The 16,681-nt window shown below is 54.1% G+C and overlaps 1 protein-coding gene across 1 annotated transcript in view; it reads right to left on the bottom strand.

The window, feature by feature from the left end:
* Window positions 1-8,537, bottom strand: part of LOC119092706 (paired box protein Pax-2a) — a 51,356-nt gene extending 42,819 nt beyond the window's left edge. The window contains exons 1-2 of the mRNA XM_037215687.1: window positions 8,328-8,537; window positions 1,537-1,729 (exon numbers count right to left, since the gene is read on the bottom strand). Coding sequence (XP_037071582.1) covers window positions 1,537-1,609 — 73 coding nt within the window. The 5' untranslated portion in view covers window positions 1,610-1,729; window positions 8,328-8,537. The remainder of the gene's footprint in view (window positions 1-1,536; window positions 1,730-8,327) is intronic.
* Between the last annotated feature and the right edge of the window lie 8,144 nt (window positions 8,538-16,681).

The following is a 16,681-nucleotide window of genomic DNA, read 5'->3' as shown; positions in this document are numbered from 1 at the left end:
CCTTTATCGTGACCGCCGCCACCGGTCACAGACCAAATCTGTCAAGGACAGACAGCGAGCGCTTAAAGCGACTCGAACCCACCCCTCCAAGGGCGGGTGGACCGGAAGGCAGGCCCTCTAACCGACCGAGCCCCCGGGACAGGCAACGCTACTGCGTAAAGCGGAGACGAAGTCCGCTTGCATCTCGCAGGCCTATGCTACCTCCAAAAGTGTTTTGTCTCCTCCTCTGCGCTCCAGATGGAGTGACGGACCACTCCCCTCCCCCCCCCCCCCCCGCCTTCCCCATCCGATCCTACAACTGTGCTGTGCAAAAGTGCAGGGACAGTCCCTTATCTGTCTTGGATATAATGATAAGCAGATTCAATACGTGCCCCAATATACCAGGGCACGATAGAGCTTACCCAACAGTCCAGGTCAGCACATAAACGTCATTTGGCTTACATAAACTATGTGAACAACCAACTATGGCGTATCACAGCAGCCACTTAACCACGGGGCACGGGGCGAACCATAGCACGCCATTAACCGTGCCCTTGTGCTATGACGAAACACAAATTGTACCCGCTCGCCGAATTGTCCTCTTAAATGAGCTCGCTGAGATATCATTAGCCAGCCTTTCATAGAAGACCACTCGACAACCGCCCGTCTGATGTGAGCCGTCTCACGACCAGCCGGAGCGTTTTGTCCGTCGGTTCTGTCGGACCGTGTGAGGCAACTCCGTCAAGAACTGCGAGCCCTGCAGTCCGCCTGCGGCGCCGGCCGACGGCTCGTGGGAACGGCCACAAATAGGGAAGTGGTGTCCGCCGCCGCGCTATTACCGCCGCCCAGCCGCTCGCTCCGCGGCAAACACCAAGGCCGGCGCATTCCTGACAAGTCTAATGACGTCACTGGGGACTGTCAACTCGCGGCACGTCGTCTGATGACGTCACTCGGACTCTCGTCGAGGTGTGCCTCAGAGTCTGCGGGATTTTCCACACGAGGTTGGAGCTGTGTCTGCAGCTGTGACCGTCCTCCAGCTGTCGCAGACGATCACTCTCTGATCTCAGAGGTTCAGAGGCTCAGAGGCTCGGTGGAAGAGAGCTCTACCTAGGTGCTCCAGCTGTCGCAGACGACCACTCTCTGATCTCAAAGGCTCAGAGGCTCAGAGGCAGAGGGAGAGGCTCGGAGGGTCAGAGGCTCGGTGGCGGAGAACTCTACTCAGGCGCTCCAGCTGTCGCAGACGGCCGGTCTCTGATCTCAGAAGCTCAGGGGCTCAGAGGCTCAGAGGCAGAGGCAGAGGCAGAGGTTCAGAGGCTCAGAGGCTCGGTGACAGAGAGCTCACCCAGGCGCTCTGGGGCGAAGAGCTCTACCCAGGCGCTCGGTGGCGGAGAGCTCACTCAGGCGCGCTCGGCACCGGCCAGCACCGGTCTCTCGGACTCAGCACATCAGAGCAGAGCGTCAACAGTCGGCACGCAGCCGTCACGGGGGAGGGAGGGGCCTGTGCCGTGGCCGTGAGTAGTGCGGTGTGCACGGGCCGCCAACCCTGCGGGCACTCACGCTTCTTCCGTGACGGCTCGTCGCCCATGGCCAGGAACTGCTGCTGCGAGGCGGCCATCTCCATCCCGGTCATCAGGCCTTGTGTCGAGGCCGGCGATTGGTCGTAGTCGCTATAAAAGTCCTCCTGATTGGAGAGCGACGCGCCGGGCGACAGCTGGGCTTGGATAGAGGGGGCCAGGTTTGCCAGTTTAGACTGAAAATAGAACGAAAACGGACGGTCAGTATTTGCTCTAAAACAGAACAGAAACACATCCTTAGCAACGGTCTAACAATCCCCTTGAAAAGCCTCAATGTAGAAGAAACATTATGAGTTATTCTGCATCAATAATTTTCAATAAATCTGAACTTTAGATTTGATCTGAGCTTTAACACGAAAACAGATTTATGTAGATCTGATACAGATCTAGATTTAACACGGATTTAAATAGATCGGAGCTTTAACACGGGGAGGCCCGTGCCCGCATTGCGCCCACCCTCCCTCCGCATTGAGGATGGGCCTCCTCAACATCCCACCGCGATGTTGAAGAGGCCCATCCTCGGGCGGCAGCGAGCCCCGCGCCGGTGATTGGCAGCTTCATCAGCGGAGCGGGCGCTACCGGCCGTCCGGGAGTCCTCCCACTTCCCGCGGCGGCTGGGAACTGGACCAGCGGAGCCTCCCCCCCCCCCCCTCCCCACTTCCATGACCAGGGTGCGGGCCGGTAAACAGAGCCATCACCGGTGGCCGCCTGTTCGGCGCGATCGGCCGCCACATCCGGTTGTTGGTTGACACCTAAACAACGATATGGAAGCCCTTGTTTCGCCTAAAACGCTCCAAGTCGTTGCGACGACAAACCCCCGGTCACGCCAGGTCTGCGCATGACCTGGCAGCTCAGTGAGCTCACGTAGCTCACCACGTCAACGCTTTCAATACGAGGTATAGGCTGTCCGCGAACTTTAATCTCTGCAGGCATTCATGCGACGTGTGCGATCTTCAAACATCTAACCCCTGAAGTGGCGGAGGGTGATCCGCGGCTAAACCGGCGGCCGGTGATCCGCGGCTAAACCGACGGCCGGTGATCCGCGGCTAAGCCGACGGCCGGTGATCCGCACCTGAACCGTGCAGACGGTGGCAGGGCCCCACTGCTGTGACGGTCGTGATCACATGGGCCTGACTGTTGCAACCCGGCCTTTTGCCGGGCACCTTTCGCTGCGCAGTTAGCCGTATGCCTGCATTTACATCAGCAGCGAGGGGTGTGGGGAGTAGAAACGCGCCAACAAGTTGGCGCAACAAGCCTCTTTCAGAAACCAACATCTTTTGACAGGACTGACGTTGACTGCTTTGACAGGACTGACTGACATTGACAAGATCATGGTGGGTGGGCCGCAGTCCCTCACTCCATGTTTCTGCGTTTATCGCCCATGTAATGAGATATGTAAAATGAAGGGATGATAGATGAATGCCAGGTGTCATTCGCTGCCGCGAGGCACACTCCCGCTTTTGACCGATGTCCCTGCCGTGCTGCACCTGGGCCACACGTTTGAGTTTTCCCTTCCTCTCTGGATCTGAGACCTCTGAACTCCAGTACAGCGGCACGACGCTCCGCAGGGAGACCACGCACACCAGCGCCGTCCGCCGAGCGCCCAGCGCCACGTCTCAGCCGAGCCGCACTCTGGCGTCGATGGCGCACAAGAAGGCAACACCAAGCCGCGTCATGGAGACTTCAGCACAGCCCGGGGCCAATAGGATAACCAAGCAGGCGGACGGGTCAGATTCTGCCCGACGCCAATAGTTGTCATGCAATATGACAGGGTTGATGTTAAGCTTCCGTTAAAACAGTGGATGGGCGCCGCGGCTTCCTTCCGCCGCATTGCTCCGTGGAGACTTCCGCCGCTTGACTCACAGGAGACGGAGACGGCACAGGCGCCGCTTCTCAGGGGAGAGGGGGGGGGGTCGATATCGACCTGCGACGCAACACAAGAGACGAGCACCAGGCCGGGAGAGGCAGAGCCGGGCCCGGGCCGTCCCGCGGCGCCGAGCGGTGGTGCACCCAGTCCACCCTCTGCCCGGTAAACGGTCAGCAGGTACCCTCCGCCACCTCCAGCCCTGACCCTGTCCGACGGCAGCCGTCGCCGGACAGGTCATGGAGCGACCCCTGCCGACCCGGTCTGGCCGTCTCCGGGACAGCCGCCTGAGGCGCGCCACGCTCTCGGGCGGCGGCGCTGCCGGACTGTCCGGCAGGCAGCCCCCCCCCCCTTCCCTCAACAGAGGTGCAGCGCCGCTCCCACGCCCTCTGACCCCCGCGCGCGGGCGGCACGCGCCGACACGTGCCGGCTTAGACGGTAAGCGGCTTATCATGCCGGCCATTGGAGAGCGAAGAGGCCGCCGCACTGCCGCTTGTCAGCCGCACAGCGGTGCGTGTTGTGCGCGTGCAGGTAAGCCATCTGACTGCCAGCGTCCTGGGCCCTCGCCAACGTCATGCCTGGCTGCCAGTCGAGTGTCAGTGACACTTCATCACACCCGGAGGTAGAATGGAGGAGAGGAGTCGCATGTTCAACAAGCCTATCTTGGCTGCGTTGGCCAGCATGCGGGTGTGTATTTTGGCAAAGTGCAGATTGAGAGCACGTTGTTTCGAGGAGAAGCGCAATTCCAGCACAGGAAAGCTCGCACCCACCTGTGCGTTAGACACACAACTGTGCAATGTCGATAGATGCATCAAGCGGAATTTTCTGCGCACCCGCTGCGTAGCAGGCTGCGAAATTCATTTCAGATTACCACGCCATTGTCGCGGCATTTCCTGTGACGTCAGTCTTCCGATGTCAGCCCTGCCCCACGTGTGCGATGTGCTGTCTTCGGCACGGGCGCAGGCGCTCAGCCACGGCGCCGACCTCAGTCCCCGTTGCACTAACGGCGATTTCACCGGCGTCGACACGCGTGCTGCTCTTCTGAAGGTGCCTTCATGAATCACAGCTTTCTCCTCGTTCTCGTCATGAACCGAAGGCGATGCAGGTGGGAAAACCTTGTTGTAGGCCAAATCCTCTGTTAAATGTAAAAGATTTAAAATACAGGTGAAAATATAGTGAGGTCCGTACGTTACAAACGAGTATTTTGGAGCAGATGTTTGCCTGTTTCAATGGACATTCAAATATCTCGTAATATTTGAACATTTATTTAGTTTCTGAATCTTTTCGGAAGCCAGACATCGGGTAAAATTCTCAACTATCTCCAACTGGGATCCTTGCTTTCATCTGGATTATTAATCCATATTAATCTGGATTAATATGGATTAATTTTAATCCAACTGGGATCTCCAGCTTTAATCCGGACACTTCTGTCTGAAATGGCTGTGCCATCCCTGACGTTCGACCTGCGTGTAATGCCCATTCCAACGTAAGCTGCTGCTGTTGTAGAATATCCCCAGGGAGGCTGTGCGGCTCTGCGCGAATGTGCGGTTTCGCTGAAGTAGGCAACAGGCGCTGGTCGCACATGACGTGTACTGTCCACTGTGCAGGCAATGATCCAGAGCCAGGTGCTTCGAGGTAACGCCCGCTGCGGCCTGGTGACGCCGGACACTCCAGCCGATCCCGGAGCCTGGCGGCCTGACAAGGGCAGCGCCGCCGCCGCCGCCGCCAGCTGGCCTCGCCGGCCGGGGAGACTGCCGGCGGCGAGGCCAGGCGACGGCCGCCCGCCGTCACCAGACCGCTGGGAGACGGCCGTCACCAGACCGCTGGGAGGAGGAGATCACCAGACCGCTGGGAGACGGCCGTCACCAGACCGCTGGGAGGAGGAGATCGCCAGACCGCCGGGAGACGGTCGTCAACAGACCGCTGGGAGGAGGAGATCACCAGACCGCTGGGAGACGGCCGTCACCAGACCGCTGGGAGGAGGAGATCACCAGACCGCTGGGAGACGGCCGTCACCAGACCGCTGGGAGGAGGAGATCACCAGACCGCTGGGAGACGGCCGTCACCAGACCGCTGGGAGGAGGAGATCACCAGACCGCTGGGAGACGGCCGTCACCAGACCGCTTGGAGGAGGAGATCACCAGGCCGCTGGGAGGAGGAGATCACCAGGCCGCTGGGAGGAGAGATCACCAGACCGCTGGGAGGAGGAGATCACCAGGCCGCTGGGAGGAGGAGATCACCAGGCCGCTGGAGGAGAGATCACCAGGCCGCTGGAGGAGATATCACCAGACCGCTGGGAGGAGGAGATCACCAGACCGCCGGGAGACGGCCGTCACCAGACCGCTGGGGACGCCCCCCCCCCCCTCCCCGGCCCAGGACCGATCCAAACCCTTTGTCACCTGAGTGATGGGTACTGCGGGTTGTTTTGCCACACTCGATTTGGAACGGAGAGGATTTCAGTACACGTTTGACGCTCTCATGTGCGACTGAAAATTGTATTTAACCGCTCAAATCATTGCCTGAATATGCGTCACAACAACCTAAATCGTAAAATCACCGTTTATTTTCCCTTCATTCTGTAAATATTTTCACATAATGATAATGTTCACAGAAATCACAACATGTCAGGATATCTAATATAGCGTAGGTTCGCCCCAGGAAGTGGAAAGTGGGTGGTGGTGGTGGTGGTGGCCGGGGGGGGGGGGGGGGGCGCATGCCGATTTGAGAGACAATTGTTTTCGTGCCGTGATCACCCTGCCTCCCTCCCTCCTACTGTTCCTACATTATGAGAAATCATCTTGGTCTCTAGAGTCGCTATGGTAGAAAAACGCCGCCTATTTTCAGGCCGCAGGGCGGCAAGCATGCAGCGTTCAGCATGTGATGCCAATGTGACGCTCCCAGATAACACTGCAGTCCATTTTGGTCGGCCAGCCAGCCAGTCTGTTTTGCGGCACCCAGCCGAGCCAGTCTGTTTTGCGGCACCTAGAGTCATCCAACCGAGCTGCCTGCTTCACCACGCCCATCCAAGACGCGCTGACTGTTATCGGAGGGCTCTGGACGACGAGCTCGCCCCGCTCTGTCAAACCACTAGGGCCAGTGCTGATCAGGGCGCGCCGATCAGGGGCAGGGGATCAGGGACCGGGGGTTCAGGGGATCAGAGGACCAGGGATCAGGGGAACAGGGATCAAGGGATCGAGTCATTTCATCGGGCAACGGATGCAATGCATGTGGCTTTTTGCTTGCTTTACCACTCACTTACATTGTGGCATCGCAAAAGGAGCCAGTGGCTCATGCATGGTAATTGTGAAGAGGGACGCTCGAAAATTTAGCACTAAAATGTAGTGAAACGTAGCCTTCATGTAGCCAAAATGTGGCAGAATGTAGTATTAAAGAACTGTCGAGAAACGTTTGGTGCGAGTTCTTTTATGCTGTTAACAAAGTTTTCTAAATAGCATTAAATCACGTAGTTCGGGATGATTTCACTCCTCAGGATATGATGTCGTCGTACATACGTCTGGGCTTTGAACAAACGTGGAGCATTCTCCAGTGCTGGACAGGGGGTAAAGGGAGGAGGGGAGGGGGGGGGGCGTGGTCAGGTCATCTTTGACAACTAGGCTCAGTGCATGGAGCAGACCCGCTGCCGCTTCTTCATGAGTTCGGTGGCTGATCGTGACCGTCAGCCCCAGCATCTCGGACACGGATTTACGTTAAATCGCACAGCTTTCTAGACAACGAATTGTGACGCGCTGCTTGTCAGTGGGTGCCGCGTCATGGGGAGAGAGTGGGGGCGGCGCGTGATCGGCAGATGGGCGGTGGCCCAGGTCATGCTCGTGGCGGGGCGGGCGAAATGCACGTCAGAGGTAGCACACCGCGACTGGCGGCACCAGCTCGTACACCGCACTCCGTGCCTATGACGGTAACGCGGCAACCGGTAGCCAGAGATGCCTGTCGGCACCAGCTCGTACACCGCACTCCGTGCCTATGACGGTAACGCGGCAACCGGTAGCCAGAGATGCCTGTCGGCCCCAGCTCGTACAGCGCACTCCGTGCCTATGACGGTAACGCAGCAACGGGTAGCCAGAGATGCCTGTCGGCACCAGCTCGTACACGGCACTCCGTGCCTATGACGGTAACGCAGCAACGGGTAGCCAGAGATGCCTGTCGGCCCCAGCTCGTACAGCGCACTCCGTGCCTATGACGGTAACGCGGCAACCGGTAGCCAGAGATGCCTGTCGGCACCAGCTCGTACACCGCACTCCGTGCCTATGACGGTAACGCGGCAACGGGTAGCCAGAGATGCCTGTCGGCCCCAGCTCGTACACCGCACTCCGTGCCTAGGACGGTAACGCAGCAACGGGTAGCCAGAGATGCCTGTCGGCCCCAGCTCGTACAGCACACTCTGTACCTCTGACGCCAACACGGCAGCGAGCAGCCAGAGATGCCTGTGGGCCCCAGCTCGTACAGCACACTCTGTGCCTCTGACGGTAACACGGCAGCGGGCAGCCAGAGATGAAATGACCGGCGGCAGGGCAGCCGCGGCAGCCGGTCAGTAACTCCACAGGAGCGGGTGACCAAATGGACCATGTCGGTGGCCAACGCAATAAATTTGTAGGGCTAGAGTTGCGAAACTAATAAGTTTACCTCGCTCGTCGTAAGCGGGGATAATGAACGTTCAATTATAGCAGCCGGCCAGCCAAACACCATGAATCACCAAAGCGCTAATCGGTAACTTTCACGATAGGTGGGAGGAAACCAAGGCCAACCAATTGCCGCCGTTTCCATGTCGCGACACGAAGCGCCGTCTGAGAATGCTGCCGACGAACAAGCTCACATAAGCCAGCATACACACACAGTTTTGTTCGGGCAATGTGCCGACGCAACGGACAGGAGCAGTCAACCGCCTCACTTACTGCTTGGTAACCTCAAACGTCTGCACCGCCTCCAACTTCTCCGGAACGCCGAGCGAGCGAGCGGCAGTTCTCGCGTTGTGGTCGACAACACTCGAACCTGCGGTCCGGCGCAGCGCACGTGACTCGGCCAACCGCCACCTCTGCCGACGAGAGACGCGAGCGCCGTCGTCCTGCCCGGAGCGCACGGCGGCCACACCACACTGGCGGACAGGTGGGGCCGCCGCGCTGCCCGGCCCACCTGGCCGTCGAACCGCCCCCGGCGCCGCCCGAGGCGCCACCTCGGGCGGCGCACCTGCCGCCGGCACGCCGCTCGGCCGAGCCGCGGCGCGCGACGGCGGAGCGTGCCCGCCGAGCGACACGCTCATTGGCGGCCGTAGCGAAGCCGCTGCCCAGCGGCGCGCGCCGATTGGCTGAGCGCGCACGTGCGGCGGGGACTGGCACTTGCGGTTAGGAGAGCTCGGCCAAGACGGCGGGCGCGTGGCAGGGCGGCGCAGCGCGACCCCAGAAAGGAGGTGCCCCGTTGTTAATTGATGGGCATGGCGCACGCGCGCTCGGTCGGGTTCGTCGCCCCCCTGTAGCGCAGCTCGGGACAATGCATGCGATACGCTGGGCGGGTGAAAATAAAGAGCTGACCATGCCCGTCGAGACTACACAAGGGCCCTCCAATGCCGCCCGTTTTCGAGAGCTTTATTGCGATGAGTTAATTGGATTGATTTGTCGATGACTGTGTGGATCAATGGATGCCCGCGCCGAAATGACCGCGGAGGTTCAAAGCGGCCGCCGGACATGGTTCAAAGGATCGGCGTGGATTACATACTGATCGGAAAAGAGTCTCCTAGCACCACCATTGCCCTTTTAACCCCTGTCAGCGGCGGCCACTAACGGCTTAACGGCTGGTAACGGCTGACCTGCGTCACGGATTCGCACGCCGTCACTGCCCAATGTAGCAGTATTCGGCCACTTGGGTGGCAGGGATGCCGATATTGGAACAAGCCAGCGCGCCCCCGGCTCGTGGCTCACAGCCTGTGCTCCTCCCCTCGCTCAAGACCGGCCAATCAGCATCGAGCCGGACGGCGGCCGATCGGGCCCCGAGGCGCCGCGGACCTGGCAAAGTGGCCGGGCAGGTCAGATGCCAGGGCTCGGGGTCAAAGGTCAACGGATTAGCGGCCAACAGATGGCGTGCGGGTAGAGGCCGCCGGGGAACCAGCATTCTAGTGGCGTAAATGTATGAGTTAAGGCATCCCGCACACCAAACTGTTTAAAATCTGCCGCGAACGCCTTTGAATGATGGGCCTTCGAACGCGGCCTTCAAACGCACTCTGCACACAACTTTGTTTCATTTATTTCCACCGCATTCCTGGCCTTAGTCACTCGTATTGCGTGTACTTCTGTTTAAAGAACGGACGGAGGAGCAGCTTGCGCGGCGTCATCTCCGCCGCCCTGCCCACTCTCAGTATGTCCGCCAGTCCTAGGCAACAGGAGAAGGCTGGTTCGGGGGCATTCATACGTCACACATTCAGCATGGAATGACCAGCTTGTTTTTACAAAATTGTAGAGAAGAGATAGATTACAGTGGATGTAAACACACACACACACACACACACACACACATATATATATATAAATATATATATATATATATATATATATATATATATATATATATATATATATATGGATCAGAAAAACGGAACACTTTTGGGACAAAAGCCGTCGCTGACCACGCCATCCCAGAAAGCCACCTCCGGTTCAGCGGGTAATGTTTGCCTTAATGTTTTGTCGTTCATTGCAAAGCCCTGATATGGCAGCCCCGTGCCAGGCTAGCTGTCTGAGCCAGCTGCCATCTGAACTCAATGCAATCGCCATAAAGCGCGATCTCTGGTGATTAAAATCATGCATCTTCTGCATATTGGCCACCTGTGCATGCGCAGTTGACAAGCGTGCGGGGAGAAGAATGGAGGAAGAAAATAGAAAAAGAGAATCGTGAATAAACAAGTAGCTCGGTCGGTGGAGCCATTTTCAAAGGTGCAACCGAAGCTCGGACAGTGAACTACGGCAGCGGAGACTACATTAGAATCGTATTCGGCCGACTTGCCCACGGTCCGCCGTAAACAATAAGCGCCACCCATTCTACCAATCAATAATTCAAAAACAGAAAAGCCTGAGGTCGCAGAAGGCAATCACGAACGGAAGAAGCTTCCTGTTACCCATGTCGCTAATCTTTCATCCGACGATTGAATCGATGCCCTCATTTTGAAGCTGTTCTTCACACAACATGGTCGAGACAGTGAACACGGCTTACAAGATTTGCGCCTTACATGAACGCGTCCTGTCACGAAAACGTGGCTCCATATACCGTATTTCAGCATTGTTAACTTTCCTACGACGCAGTAACATCCATGGCGATCGGTCCCACAATATTTGCATCGCCTGCAACGGGATTGGCAATTTGTTATTACAATACCAAGCACATTTTCTTTTGCCTAAGTCAAGGAAAGACCGACGCGTCTCCAAAGCTTCGAACTACATTGGTCAAGCGCTGCAGAAAGAATGACATCTTTTAGGACTTACTAACGTGTCTTGTTCTTCGTTAGAGTAAGCCCGAGATGATATCCTCCATCCTGGAGGAATCTTCAGTTTTCCTCTTCTCTTCAGTTCTTCAGGTCTCAGAGTTCATGGGTGCGCGTCGCCACACACCATAGAAAGTTATCGTTGTCTGCACTGCAAACGTCTGCAGAGATATGGGCTTTCGTTCTGAATGCCTAAAAATGTGTAATCTTGAACTAAAAGGCAATAAACATTTTGGCGCAAACACTCGCTAAACTACCCAAAGTGCGCCGGCCACAAGTTATTTGCGTGGCATGAAACCCATTCATTGACTCATGCACAGCTACACAGGATGCGCGGTTAATTAACAACCAATACACCCGCACTGTGCCTATCACCCTTGTGAAATGATTCGTTGTCAATGAGTTTGATGCGTTCCACTACAAGCATGCCGATAAAGTAACATATGAGATGGCCAGATGCTTGTGAATAAAAACCAACGCACAGGTCATGAAAAATGGCATGTTTCAGCGGGCAATAAACGGCTGTTTGCTGCTTATGCATGCATCGGGAAAGACTCGGGTTCATATGAAAAATTATATGTACGTTATTACATATGAAATAAAAGTTCTGACTCTGACTCATTTCCCTTTATTAGATCATGCTCTGGAATGATACTGGAAATCTTGGAGCAGATCAGACTACCTGAAATGACATAATACCATACATATCTTCCATTCCGCAACATGTGCTTCCAAACGATTTTCGTCCCTTCGCCTCTGACGTTGACGCGTTTCAGTCGTGGCATTCTTTAGTTACCGTATTCAAATCCATTCCCCTCTTGAACCTTTCCACAATGCATTTCTACTGATCAGTTTGTTGCCGTTGTTGTCGTCCAGTCCTGTTTGACTGAAAGCATCGGTTTTAAATCCACTTGCACAATTGCCGGAGCGATAGTCCACAATGTACAGCTCGCCGCAGAGCATCCAACGCCGTGGCGATTATCGCAAAAAATAGAATTCTGCTTCACTGATGTGATCGTCATTTCAGTGGTATAGATAAGTTGGACCTTGTGATATATTTACAAATGAAAAAGACGGTGGGATGACTGCAAGGAAAATGACAAGCTGCCGTTTGCAGAGTAAGAGATGTGTGATATCAAGCATGGGTCGGCATCTTTTCCCACAGCAGAACTGATTAGTTACTTGTTTTTGTTTACCTACCTGATGCCGACAGATATTTTGATACGCAATTACGACTCAGATCTTGCAGTGCACTCTGATGCCTGAGTGAGCGGCTCGCGTGCTTCGCACGAAATATTTCTGATGAAGATAAGCCACGCATATGTCAGCTGATGAGTTTATCATGCTGTCTGCCTGATATCGCTATCAATTGGAGATATGCTACCGTGATATTTTTACTTTGGTGGCAGATTAGGCTTGCGGGCCTAAGCCGGCTCATTCATGAAAATTTCTTTGAGGCGTCTCAGCAGACTTCCAGGTCTTAACAAACATTTATTAGAACATATCAAGATTTTATAAAACATTAAGTTTATATTATCAAACCGGCACCTCTTTTATCAGCAATGTACTTACTGGATCCTAGAACACCGTGTACGCCCGCTAATTGTTGATGCGTGGCTCACTGTCAGTGCCGCCATCAAAAGTCACCGTGTACGCCCGCCAATGGTTGATGCGTGGCTCACTGTCAGTGCCGCCATCAAAAGCCCGATCCATGAAGACAGCCTGTCATAAAGGTCATGAAGCCCGCTCGACAAAATGCACTCCCTCATCCAAAACACTCACATTTCCCATCCCGGTTCGAGCCGATTCAGCCTTGATAAGACAGTAGTATTGGCGTTGTTCCTCGTGGAAAAAAAACAGGAGAATGGAGGTATAGTTGGGTTGATATTTCGGCAACATGCCTTTATCGAAACAATAGCAGAGGTGGCTTCATTCCTCTGTTTGCATCTCCATTCTCCTCTTTTTTATCCGAGGAATAAGGCTAATACTACTATCTTATCTATGTGCATAATGTTCCCCGCTAATGGACTGAACAACTTCCGTTTCGGCAGCGGTCAAATACGGCGCAGCGATGCCGCCACGTCGCTGGCTGCTCGAAGCGCGGCGCCTGGCGCGGGGCAGCGGGGCCAGAGGTCGGTGACTCGCCCCTTCACGTAACGGCACGCGTGACACGCGAGCTTCGGTCACGGACCGTGACCGTGCCTCGTCAGCCGTGACGTCAGAGGTCAGGGGTTCACGCCCAGGTGACGTCACATCAGAGGCTCCGCCCACTGCCCGCAGCCGCCGGTCTGCCCCGGCGCCACCCCAGAATTGGTCATATATATATATATATATATATATATATATATATATATATATATATATATATATATATATATATATATATATATATATATATATATATATATATATATATATGCGACTTGTCCAGCACCTTAACGTTAGTGGTCAGAATGATCGACTCCAGACCCTGGAGATTGTGCGCATTTGTTTGTTAACGTGTCCACAGCAAACAGCGTGTTATTCTTGCATGGAAACAGCATAGAAAACCTTTTCTGACTTTCATCGGCCAGGCGGCAGAAATCCTTTGTCCGGAGCACGGGCTACGATGCAAAAGGGAATACGCCCGCGGCTGTTATCAGCGGAACTGATTATGTTATATTATATGTATATATATATATATATATATATATATATATATATATATATATATGATAATGTTGATGTTAACAGTGGAACTGGACGGTGCCGCCAGCTCTTATCCGTCATCTTCAAAGTTTAGGCTGCAGCTTATAGCATGAGTTTTACCTTTGCATGAGGAGCAGTCACAGTTTTTCCTTATGCTACTGGTTAGCGTGCAAATAAATTGAAGTATTGCGCAGTGCAATTACTAGTCAACTAGCTTGGAAAGAAGGATCTTTAAAAAAACAAACAAATAACGGAGAGAAACACATATGGATTCTGAAAGACCTCTACTCTCCATATTTTCTACCGACATGCAAGACACAATACTGCATTGTTAGCACTACGTTTTCAGCAGCACACTTCTGCATGTTTTTAACACTCGGTGTTGTGCATTGGTTTATTAGGACACTGTTTCGACAGCTGGTAAAAACACTGAGACCGTGCCTGTTCGCATCAGAACATGTACCTTCTTTATCATCATGCTCCGAAACTGGTGCACGACAATGATTTTCTGAAGAGAGCGGAGCAGAGTGTAGCGAGAAATTATCGTAGAAAACCGAAGAGGAGTGCAAAGTCGGCTTGTTCGTGTCTATTTACTCATTTGGGGATGGATCCCGCTGAATTCTGCAATCTAAATACTGTTCTGATCTTTAATATAATGTCTGGGTCATCTATGCTGCTGAATTATTAAAATGCAAGCCGTAAAGGGACTTTGAATCCGAACTTTGCTCAGATATCCATGCCTTTATTTGTCACTTAAATTCATCACCTATATCTCGTATAAGCCGATGTATGTTAAGGCGACTATGGTTTAATTATTTTAAATTAGGGCTAAGTCAGCCAGCATTGTCAATTTCTAACAGTTCGAGCATGAATAGAACAGGTGAAATTAAACCAATAATGATCGATGAAAATATTCTACCAGCCCAATTGCTATATTGGCAGCTCTGCAAACAAACTATCATCCGTACTACGGGAAACGCTCGAACCAAAGAGAGCTCACGTTTATCGTCACTCCGTGCCATACGCCACTCCTGCGCCCCCCCCCCCCCCCCGCTCCTGCCGCCGTCAAGGCGGCGTCTGACCTGACCTTGGTGCCCCTCCCCCTCCCCCACCTGCCCCTCCGACCGAGCCGGCGTCACGGACGGCGGCACGGACAGCCGCGCTTCCTCAGATGTTCCAGCGTTTCCGGTGGCCGCCTCCGAGGCTCGTTGGCGCACGTCCGACGGAAAAACGCGTGTGAAAATCGCGCCCAGCGTGAGAATCGGGCGCGGGCGGACGGGGTGCTGATTAGTAGTGACCCAAGGTCACTGGCTATGTGAGAGGAGACAAGGGCGCCACTCGAACCGCTGCTGCAGTTCCCCCATTGAACAGTAAGCTGCATGGTGTTTAAAGGGATTTAGCCGCATGCTTTATAACTCGCTCCATTGGCTTTGGGACGAGAGTTTGTGCTAAGCATTGATGGCTGTGTGAACGCCAACGTGGCCGCCAAGCCGTTTGGCCAGTGCCGAGACTTTGCCAAGACTTCGCCAAGACTTTGCTCCGACGTTTTGGTAAATCAGTTTGAGAGTCTTGAACGTGCATTGCAATGCTATAACATGACTGCTCGTAGTGGCTGCATAACGCTAAAATGTGACGCCTAGAAACGAGCCGGAAGTATCTGGTGATGTACCGCGAGCTGGGCACGTGGGGTTTTGACATGACACCCCTGCACACCTCAGACCGCGGCCGAAGCCCGCGGGCTAGTGGCCGGTCTGTTGGAGGATGCACACCTCAGACCGCGGCCGAAGCCCGCGGGCTAGTGGCCGGTCTGTTGGAGGATGCACACCTCAGACCGCGGCCGAAGCCCGCGGGCTAGTGGCCGGTCTGTTGGAGGATGCACACCTCAGACCTCGGCCGAAGCCCGCGGGCTAGTGGCCGGTCTGTTGGAGGATGCACACCTCAGACCGCGGCCGAAGCCCGCGGGCTAGTGGCCGGTCTGTTGGAGGACATGTGGAGCCTAGTGGCCGGTCTGTTGGAGGACATGCGGGGTCTAGTGGCCGGTCTGCTGGAGGACATGCGGGGCCTGTATGGGCCAGGGATCTGAAATTCGTTGTTGCACACGCGTAATGAGCGGCGTTGGAGCCATAGTAATTCGCTGGAAATAAAGAATAACTACAGACATTTCTTGCAGTTTTGCATATTTCTTACGACTTTTTGATATATTTAGTCCAAACGGTTCGGTTGGATGGATTTCTGGGATCAGTGTTCACTGTAAGCAGCGCCTGAGCACTGAATAGAACGCCTAAAACGACTGGATACGGTCCCGCACGGGTGGATGAATCAGAATGAATGCGCCCCAACCAACTGTGCTGATGAGACGAACAATGGCGTAACAAGTCAGACGAGTCAAAGCATAAGCCAAACGAATAGCATGGTGAGCGATTCAACCAACAAACATTGTGAATGCAGCGATGAAAGAGCACAAACAGCGTGGATAGCGGATAGAGACATGGACATGGACAGAGCGCTTACGTTAAGTTATATTGTCACCCAAGAATTGGATTATCCTGTTCACGGCTGGCTTTCGTCAGCCGGCCGGTTCCCAATCGCTCCACTAGCAGCAGAGGCCTGTTTGCTGACCCGGTACTCGCATGGATTCGAGCTGTGGATCTAGCACGCAGAAATGTATTCTGTTTATCAATCGACTACGTTTACGGGTTTATTCAGGTGCTGAATTAGTTGCGGAAGTTTTATTTCTCACCTTTTGTGTGATTAGAACACACAAGTAAACTTGATTGTCATTGGAACATCGTCAAATCTAGGATCAGGTGATGTGAAAAAGTGTCAGACTGGAAAATAACACGAGCATGAGAAGAAGCAAATAATTCTTCGACGATCTACGAGGGAATATCCATCTGAAAATTGGTGGTAATATCATATCAAATTAAAGGAAAATATCCATGAAGTCTTAGCGAGGGGTAATAATTATCACGATTTTTTATCGCCATTTTCTCCCGATTTATCGCCTTTACCGGGCAGCGAGATAGCACCCAAGCAATTATCTGGCCACTGTACTCAATGGCGAGACTTTTTCAAACAAGAATAGGAAATCAATTT

The sequence above is a fragment of the Pollicipes pollicipes genome, unplaced genomic scaffold (genome assembly GCF_011947565.3).
Source record: "Pollicipes pollicipes isolate AB1234 unplaced genomic scaffold, Ppol_2.1 Scaffold_1600;HRSCAF=1878_pilon_pilon_pilon, whole genome shotgun sequence".
NCBI classification, from domain to species: domain Eukaryota; kingdom Metazoa; phylum Arthropoda; class Thecostraca; order Pollicipedomorpha; family Pollicipedidae; genus Pollicipes; species Pollicipes pollicipes.
This window is presented reverse-complemented; position numbering and strand designations above follow the sequence as displayed.